This window comes from Dipodomys ordii, unplaced genomic scaffold (assembly GCF_000151885.1).
Source record: "Dipodomys ordii isolate 6190 unplaced genomic scaffold, Dord_2.0 Scaffold10, whole genome shotgun sequence".
Taxonomy (NCBI): Eukaryota; Metazoa; Chordata; class Mammalia; order Rodentia; family Heteromyidae; genus Dipodomys; species Dipodomys ordii.
In genome coordinates, this window is record NW_012267226.1 from 20,497,250 (window position 1) to 20,506,912 (window position 9,663).

The 9,663-nt window shown below is 55.7% G+C and overlaps 1 protein-coding gene across 1 annotated transcript in view; it reads right to left on the reverse strand.

The window, feature by feature from the left end:
• The window catches only part of Treh (trehalase (brush-border membrane glycoprotein)), a 28,078-nt gene extending 22,663 nt beyond the window's left edge, over positions 1 to 5,415 (reverse strand). The window contains exons 1-8 of the mRNA XM_013009749.1: positions 5,302 to 5,415; positions 2,314 to 2,414; positions 2,032 to 2,176; positions 1,862 to 1,949; positions 971 to 1,071; positions 775 to 867; positions 545 to 661; positions 345 to 467 (exon numbers count right to left, since the gene is read on the reverse strand). Coding sequence (XP_012865203.1) covers positions 345 to 467; positions 545 to 661; positions 775 to 867; positions 971 to 1,071; positions 1,862 to 1,949; positions 2,032 to 2,176; positions 2,314 to 2,414; positions 5,302 to 5,390 — 857 coding nt within the window. The 5' untranslated portion in view covers positions 5,391 to 5,415. The remainder of the gene's footprint in view (positions 1 to 344; positions 468 to 544; positions 662 to 774; positions 868 to 970; positions 1,072 to 1,861; positions 1,950 to 2,031; positions 2,177 to 2,313; positions 2,415 to 5,301) is intronic.
• Between the last annotated feature and the right edge of the window lie 4,248 nt (positions 5,416 to 9,663).

Here is a 9,663-nt window from a genome sequence, read left to right on the forward strand (position 1 = left end):
TGTGTGTGTGTGTGTGTGTGTGTGTGTGTGTGTGTGTGTGTGTGTGTGTGCGCATGCGCGCACACGCCAGTCCTGGGTCTTGAACGTATGGCCTGGGTGCTGTCCCTTACCTTTTTGTCACTCAAGGCTAGCATTCTACCACCTGAGCCACAGCGCCACTTCTGGCCTTTTGGTAGTTCATTGGAGATAACGGTCTCACAGACTTTCCCGCCTGGGCTGGCTTCAAACTGCCAGCCTCAAATCTCAGCCTCCTGAGTAGCTGGGATTCCAGGCGTGAGCCGCCAGCGCCCAGCTCAAGCTTTCCTTCTGACACACCAGAGCACGATGGCCGGGCCAGGTCTTACCTGGGTCCCCCGTAAGCAACGGAATAGCGGTTCAGGTTGTAGCTCTGCCCTCCCACGCGCACAGAGACGCTCCTGTTGACAGCCCAGAAGTCCAGCTCCAAGGCCAGCGTCTGGATGTTCTCCCTGGGGTGGAGCGAGCAGCACTCAGCGTGGGGCTGTGTGGCTCCCGGCCCGCCCAGCCCAGGCCGCTGCTCGCTCACCGCAGGAAGGTGACGTTGTGGGTGGCGTCCATGTATCGGTCCATCATGAGCGCCAGGAGCGGGGGCTGGCTCCTCTGCAGGTAGTACACGCGCCCGCCGTTGGGGATGTGCCCATAGCTGCCAACAGAGACCGGCTCACAGTCTCTGCCGGTGGCAGGGCTCAGGCGAGCCCCGCCCCAAGCCTGCGGCCACACGTGCCCCTGTGTGGACGCACACGTGCCCGCGCTTACGTCTTCACCAGGCCCAGGAAGTTCTGCAGCATGCCGGCCACCGTCTGCACCATCTCAGACAGGAGCAGACCCTCCATGACCCAGTACGAGTCCCTGGGGGGAAGCAGCCACCGGGCGTCAGCCTGCCACCATCCAGGGCACTGGCCCTGGTTCAACCCCCCTCCCTGCACCCCCTCTGCCCGGGGGGGGGGCTCACCAGTAGTAGAATTCTACAAAGCGGCCGCCAGGCACAATGAAGGGGTGTGGGGAGTAAAGGAGCGAGAAGCGCTCGGGCTGGCTGAGAACCTCTGGCTTTATCTGGAGGGAGGCGAGAGGGGGTGGCGGGCGCCTGGCATCCGCCCCAGGGTGGGGCTGGACGAGGCCAGGGGTGGAGGTCCGGCCTCCAAGGCTGAGAGCCCGCGTCTGTCTCTGTGGCTCTGCTGTGTGGCCGGGGACCAGTGGCGGGGGCCAGTGGCGGGGACCAGTGGCGGGGAGCCAGGGCGAGCGTGTCCCCCACGCACCAGCTTCAGGGGGGGACTGGGCTCACCAAGTGTGCAGAGCCCCGAGCAGGCCGGGGACAGGCCAGTGTGGCCCCATCATGGCTCCACTCGGGTGGGGCTGAGGGAGGGGTCCTGGCCCCCTCCTCCGGTGCCCCCCTCCCCCAATTCCAGCTGCCACCACCAAGCCAGGCCCGAGGGGTAACTCCTCCTCCAGCTTCTGCCCAGCAAGGTGGAGCCCGACCCTTCCCCGGGCTGTGGGGGCCGCGGCTGAGGGGCAGCCAAGCTTAGGAGGGTCCCTAGGTTGAGGAATCTGTGGAAGAGAGAGCTGGGGGGTCCTGAGCGACTCGGGGGACCACCAGCCTCTCTGCAGGCCTCGGAGACAGGAGAGGCTTCTCTCCAGGCTCCGCAGGCAGGGCCGCCTGGCAGTGACTGAGCCTCAGGGAGAGACGGAGAGGCCAGGAGGCCCGGGCACAGGAGGCTTGCTGCGTGGGGATGAGCAGCAGGGCTTGCCTCCTGGCCTCCGTTCTTTCTGAGGGGCTCGTGATGGGCATGGGGTGGGGATGTGCTCTCAGGGCTCTTCCCCCTGCCTCTCCCCAGGAAGCTGTTACCTTCTTCCCCAGCTTCCTCCAGATGTGGTGCAGCTGCTCCGCCCAGGCGCGCAGCCTGGCATCGGCGATCCTCTGCAGGAACCGGGGGCTGGAAGAGCGCCGGGCCCAGCAGGTTCAGGGGCGGGTGGCCTGGCCCAGGGGCCGCGCCCAGCCCTCACGCAGAGCCATACCTGCCGTGCCAGTCCTCGGGGGACCACGCCTCCAGCTCCTGCCCCACAGGCCGGAAGTGCTGCTGGACGAACTCGCGTAGCTGCGGCGCGGGGACGCTGTGGTTGTGGGCCTCGGCCAGCTCCCTGAAGCGGCGGAGCACTTGGTCTGCAGCACAGCAGAGGGAGGGCTCAGTGGGTCCAGAGAGGCCTCCCCCACCCCCCCCCCCCCCCCCAACGGCCTCTGTGAGCTCTCATGGCTGTTTCTTTGGGTGGAAGCTTCGGGAGAAGGTGTGAGGGCCTCACCTGGAGCCGTGGACAGGGACATGTCCACAAACTGCTTGTCGTCCGGGTAGAGCTTGGCCATCTGGATCGCGTGCAGGAGCTCCCCATGACAGTACACCTGGCTGCAGACACAGTCAGAGGTGGGCGCGGTCAGGAGGAGGGCTGCAGCCTGCGGCCAAGGCTCCGGGGTTGGACAGGGACTGCCTGTGTGCATACATGTGTGCATGTGTGCATGGTGAGCTGTGTGCTTACATGTGTGCATGTGTGCGTGGTGGGCTGTGTGCATACATGTGTACATATGTGCATGCTGAGCTGTGTGCATACATGTGTGCATGGTGGGCTGTGTGCATATGTGTGTGCATGTGTGCATGGTGAGCTGTGTGCATACATGTATGCACATGTGCGTGGTGAGCTGTGTGCATACATGTGTGCACGTGTGCATGGTGAGCTGTGTGCATACATGTGTGCACATGTGCGTGGTGAGCTATGTGCATACATGTGTGCGTGTGTGCATGGTGAGCTGTGTGCATACATGTGTGCGTGTGTGCGTGGTGAGCTGTGTGCATACATGTGTGCATGGTGAGCTGTGTGTGTGCGTGTATGTGTGTGCGTGTATGTGCGGTTTGTGGGTAGTAACATACACGTCCAAGGGCTTTGTGCAGCAAAGGCCTGGCAAAGCACTGGCCACTGACTGACACAATGAACAAGGCCTGGTAGAGGACAGGCATTAGTGCTTTGGGAATGACACATTTGGTGCCTGGCACCAGTGGCTCACTCCTGTGATCCCAGCTACTCAGAAAACAGATCTGAGGATCCTGAATGTCCCTGGGACCCTTATCTCCAATGAACCACCAAAAAGCCAGAAATGGAGCTGTGACTCAAGGGGTAGAGTGCTAAGTGAGAGTCCAAGGCCCTGAGTTCAAGCCCCAACATCAGCATATATAAAATAAAAACAGGAGCAGGCAATTCAAACACTGGTGTCTAAAAATGAAAAGCATGAAGTGCAGGCTGACACGCCCTGGCAGCTGTGTGTTCATACTTCACATGAGGGTCTCTGGGTGGATGCGCTGCATTTTTGGGGGGGGGGAAGAAGGGAGAAGGAGGGAGGGTGCAGGTATGACTACACAGTTTCCCCGGGGCCTCTCAGCTCCTGTTCTAATGCAGGCGACCGCCCCAGGGCCCGGACGCATCTGTGCTGTTATAGCAGGGAGATTCCACGCAAAACACTCGGGTTACTCTCCAAAACCTCTGTGCTGAACTCTGGGGGTGCTGGTGGGGTGTCTGCAGCCCCTGCCCCTAGGAAGGGGGGGCGCCTGCTAGAGTAGCATTGCCGCCAGCAGTCGGGAGCAGCACAGAGACCAAACCTAATGTTTCCACCTTTCAGATCCATGGCTCCCGCCTGCCATCCTAGCCACTCAGGAGGCTGAGATCTGAGGATGATGGTTCAAAGCCAGCCTGGGCACAAAAGTCCATGAGACTCTCATATCCAAAAAGCCAGAAGTGGAGTTCAATTGGTAGAATACCAGCTTTGGGAATAAAAAACTAAGCAACAGAGCCCAGACCCAAAGTTCAAGTCCTAGTACTGGAACACACAACACATTGATAGCACATGGACAGGCCAGGTAGCCCAGAGTAAAGGAATGAACAACTGGTTTACACAGCAAGGGAAACCCGACATCTCATTAGTGCTGGAGAGTCTCAGACCAGGAGAACAGCATGGTCTCTTAACGCGAATTTGCCAGATGTCAGAAGCAAGGCAGCGGGGCAGGGCCAACAGCACCTCTGCCTTTGGAATCTGACAAGACCGATGGCAGTGTGTGGTCTTGAACAGGCTGCTCCGGAAGGCGCGCCAACCACGCAATACTGTGCAGCGGGGCTTTGCCAAGGTGGAGCCGGATCTAGGACTCGGGAGGAGCGCGGTGGCGCATTTGGGAAGGTTTCCAGGCACTACTCGCCGCTGGGCCTTTGGACTGGGTGTTTTGCTGAGTGGCAGATTAATTACTGAGTAACTGTAAACCCAGATAACCAAATGCTTACAGAGGACGTGGGTGGTGGTGGGTCTGGGGGGTGTAGCTCAGGGGTAGAGGCCTGGCTTAGTGTACACGAGGCCCCAGTTCCATCGTCAGTACCCCCCCCCACACACAGCCGCAGGTTATAATAGACAAAACCAGGCGGGGTGGCTGGTGTGCTTGCTGATGGAGAGGGGAAGGAGGCTCCTTCTGGAGCTGGCACACTGGGCCAGAGCACATGTCAGGCCTGGGCGGAACCCGGTGCTCTCGACAGGCAATGAGGGTCCCTCACACCCAGGCTTGGAGCATTGAGCAGAGATTAAGGGAACAATCAAGAGAACATATTTCCTGTTTTATGCTAATGATGAGATTCATTTTTCTCCACCACCCGCCCCTTGCCCGCAGTCCTGGGGCTTGAATTCAGGACCTGGCAGCTGTCCATGAGCCTCTTTGTGCTCAAAATCAGCACTTTACCACTTGAGCCACAGCACCACTTGCAGCTTTTTCTGAGTAGTTTATTGGAGATGAGCGTCTCACAGACTTTCCTGCCTGGGATGGCTTTGAAATAATGATCCTCAGATCTCAGCCTCCTGAGTAGCTAGGATTACAAGCCCAGCTACATTCTTTTTTTTTTTTTTGCGGGTTGTGGGGCCTGAACTCTGGTCCCTCAGCTCTTCAGCTCAAGGCTAGCACTCTACCACTTGAGCCACAGTGCCACTTCTGGCTTTTTCTGCTTATGTAGTGCTGAGGAATCGAACCCAGGGCCTCATGCATGCAAGGCAAGCACCCTACCTCTGAGCCACCTTCCCAGCCCTGGCTACCTTCTTGATGTGTCAGTTTGCCGCTGGCTGGCAGGCATCATCCCAGGACTAGAGCTTGCGGCAGGAGGAGGCCTGCCCTCCTTGCCTCCCCTCCGATGCTTCCGTCCTGCGCAGGACTGAAGCTCTGATGACAGCTTCCAGCTCTGGTCCCTCACCCCCAAGCCTTCCCACATGCCTACCTCTCGCAGGGTGGGGGCAGGGCCTCCTGGGCCCTCAGCCCCAGCCCCAGCAGAAGCAGCAGGTGCAGCTCCCAGGGCCTCCCGGGCATGGTGGCGGTGGCTGTGACTGGTGGAGTGAGCGAGTCCCGGCACCCCTCCCTGGTCAGGCCAGGCCCAGCTGGCTTGCTCTGCCAATCAAAGTCCAGACTTGGGGCGTGGTGACCGCTGCTCCGGGGACACAGTGGTCACCTTCCATTTGACTTTTTTTTTTTTTTTGCCTCTTCTGTTTCTTAGTCTCAGCCGATGCCCAGGGCAGGCCCCGCCCTCAGCTGTGCCAGTGGTATTGGAGCAGTGGGCACCGGAGAGCCTGGGATGTAGTGAGGGCCACGTAGCTCATATGTGAGCACACATCCATGATCTGGATGGCAGTTCTGTGGACCAGCCCTGCCATTCCATGAAGAAAGGGATCACGGAGACCCACCACAGTGCTAACTTTCGCCATGGGTCTTGAAGGTTGCTCAGGAGTTTGCCAAGGGAACGAGCAGAAGGAAACCATTCCAGTGCATGAAGAGCGGGCCGGCTGGGGGTGGTGAGGAGCTCAGCCGGCTCCCTGGACTTGGCGTCCGTGCTGGGAGCCTGGGAGACAAGGCGGGGGCATGGGGACACCAGTCTCGACAGGGCCTGTGCCAGACCAAGAAGGCTTCCCCGAAGAGGAGCCGGCAGGGAAGGTGGGGGCTGAAGTTGCAGGCTCAGATTTGCTTCTGGAAGCTTCTCCCTCTGCATGGTGGAAGAGGAGTTGGCTGGAGCCAGGACCAGCAATGCAGGCCATCCCATCCGGGACTTGCTAGAAATAATCCCAGGCAGAGGAGGGGGATGGGGCGGAGCTTACTGCCAGCTGTCACCTCTGACCTTAGTGACCGGCATGGCGACCCTCCCTTCAGACTCAGGTTGGCACTTAAGGGTGTCAGCTGTAGCATCCCAGCAGTGTCCGTCACTGTTGAAGGAAAACTAAATTAGCAATATCTATTTGAGCAATGAAACAAATCAAGAATCAGGCAGCAGCATCTCGAGCCAAAAGGCATTTATAGACAGCAAAAGGAAGGGATGTCAGAAACGTCCTGATTGGTTCCCCCTGGGCATGTTCCTTATTTTGGACATGACTGAGCTCGTGATTGGCTGATACTTGACCACTTGTCAGGAAAATGAATCCTCAAGTTAAGTTGCGTCCGTTTACTCATCAAGTTGGGTGGCCGAGGGCAATGGTGCAGACGAAGCTCCCGGCCTCAACTTCAAGAGACTGACAGCTGCGGCTGTAATGGACTTGTTTGTTCAGTCTCGATGTGGAACTCACAGTTCACACCATTATATGGGAATTTAATCATGAGATACAGAGGAGCCACAGAGAGGTGGGATAGAGGATTCTCATTTCAGCACAACAGGCGGTGGCTGCGTGGGAACCCGGGGACCCGAGGACTAGCCTCTGCGGGTCTGTGGTGCGGGGAACGGGAGGCAGTGTCAAGAAACTGAAGTACATGGCTTTTTTTGAACTCAGGACCTCATGCTTTTGTTCAGCTTTCTTGCTCCTGGCTGGTGCTCTACTACTCTACTACTTTAATCACACTTCTGTTCCAGCTTATGGATTTTTTTGTCTGTTTTTTAAATTTCTTTACCAGTTAATTGGAGATGGAGTCTCACAGACTTTTCTGCCCTGGATGGTTTTGAACTTTGATCTGATTCAGATCTTAGCTAGGATTACAAGTTTGAGCCACCAGTGCCTGGCTGAAGTACATGTATTAATAGTAGTCTCCGTGAACCTAACTAATCACAGGAAAATAATTCAAAGTTCAGATAATAAGATAGTTGAACAGTATTCAGGTACAAGCTGGTCATAGGCTTGTTTTATGGAGAGGCTGTGATTAAGGACCATGACTCAGTACAGGATGGCTTGATTTGAAGAGGTAACCTTTTTCTTTTCTTCCTTTTTTAAAAAATAAGCAGCACTGGGCTGGGAAGGTGGCTCAGTGGTAGAGCGCTTGCCTTGCATGCATGAGGCCCTGGGTTCAAATCCTCAGCACCACATAACCAAAAAGAAAAAGCCAGAAGTGGCGCTGTGGCTCAAGTGGTAGAGCGCTAGCCTTGAGCTGAAGAGCTGAGGGACAGCACCCAGACCCAGAGTTCAGGCCCCATGAAAAAAAAAAAGCAGCACTGGGGCTTGAATTCAGGGCCTGGGCACCCTCCCTTAGCTTTTGCATTCAAGGCTGGCACTCTACCACTTGAGTCACAGCTCTACTTGTGGCTTTTGGGTGGTTAATTGGAGAGAAAAGGCTCATGGACTTGCCTGCTCAGGCTGGCTTCCAATGATCTTCAGATGTCAGGCTCCCTGAGTAGCCAGGATTAAAGGTGTGAGCCACTGCACAGGGCATCATTGTGGCTTCTTACGGGTAGAGTACAGGAGCACATTTAGTGGGGAGGAACCTCCTTGGATTTAATACATTAAACGTTTCTAGTGACAACCTACCAGCAAGTATTTGGGCTATCGAGCTCTTCATTTCCACGAGTTCAGTTGGATTGTGTTTCAGGACGCCTGCACCTTCATGGAATTTCCCTTTCCCAGCATGCACGGCCTGGGCCTGCATTCCATTCAGGTGCTGGAATTCTCTTTGAGCTCAGTTAGTTGTTTGTATCATCTTTGCATTCACGCCGCTGCTTAGCCAGCTCCCCGTTTCATGGGCCATTTGTCTAGTTTTGAATTCGTTGCCTTGAGTTTCCTCCTCTTCCCTCTCACTTAAGTTCTTCACTTGGGATTGTTGGCTTTTGAAGGCGGAGGCATGTTGCTGGCTTCTTGGTGAGTGTTGTGTTGTTCCTTTCTTGCTGTGAGTTACAGATCCAGATCAGGATCTGGGTTTTTCCCTGGGGTCCTTTGCGTTGGGGATTCTCTGAGGTCACAGGGAGCCGGGTGAGTGACTGGGGCTGGACTGTGTTTTCTTGTTACTAGATGGGAGGGGTGCTCCTTAGCCAGACCTCCAATGCTGACGACACTGCGCGCGCGCACAGCTCTGCTATACTCAGGTGAGAAAGCGTCTCGCGGTTGATAAACCACAACCTTGACCTTGTGACAATCCGTGATGATGACGCGTCATGCTAATTATACTGGTATAGCTCTGTATATGTATAACATCCAAGTATACTATATATGTAATCTCTATTGCATGTTTATATACATATATATTTATAAATATATAACAAATACATTTACACAATATATAAATATATTTTACATATAAATGTCTATACAGGTGGTAGCTATACATACAAATATACAATATACATATACATATAGTTATATAAATATGTTTATGAATATATTCACATTGATGTATAAATATACATTACATAAAGTATGTATATGCATGCGATATAGAAATACAAATATACATGTATATGCATATAACACTTATAGAAATAGATAAATATATAATATTTACAAATATATATTTACATAATGCATAGTATGTCTTGTATAAATCTGTCTATATAGGTGACATATCACTCACAATATGCCACACACATATCTGTATATACAGACTCCACCTGTGAGGGTGCAGGAGGTGTCATGTGACTTGGAGGGAGCAGCCCATCCCACTGGCCATCAGCCGGGCAGCAGGCCTGGCCCACGGCGTTCCCGAGGCCCTGGCTCAGGCAACAGGACTCATGCAGGTCAGGACGGGCGGGGCTGGGCCTCCTCCCCGCAGGGCGCAGCTGTCTCCCGTGGAGCCTCTGCTGGGCATCGTGGGCGCCGCTGCTCTGCTCTGTGGACGCCGGAGCGGCCGCACGTGTGAGCCCCGGCCCCCACCGCCCGGCTTTCCCTTGGCACCTCGGGCCTCCACCCCTGGCATCTGGGCTGCCAGTGTGGTTCCACAGCCCTGCCGCACATCTTCCAAACCTGTGGCAAAGCGTCTAAGTACTCGGGCGGTGGCTGAGGCCCCGAGAGCCATTCGGTCTCCAGCAGCCGGCGCCCCTCAAGGTGGCATCTGCTCCGTGTCCGCGGTGAGGGAAGCGGCGCCTCGCTCCACGCGCTGAGCGGCCACGCGGGAGTGGGGCGGCCTCCCACACCTCCCAGCTGGGATTGAAGACGTGAGGGTGTGTGGGCTTTCCCTGGCTGAAAAATGAGTCTGGAGAACCAGGCACTGGCTCGCATTTCTGCATACAATAATGATGATGATGATGATATTATTCTTTTCTGTTGGTTTGATTTCTCTGTACATTTCTGCCTTTCTGTCGCTTCCTTCATGGTTCTTGATTCTCTTCTTTTTTTGGGGGGTCCGGTCATGGGGCTTTTACTCTGGGCCTGGGCGCTGTCCCTCAGCTCTTCAGCTCAAGGCT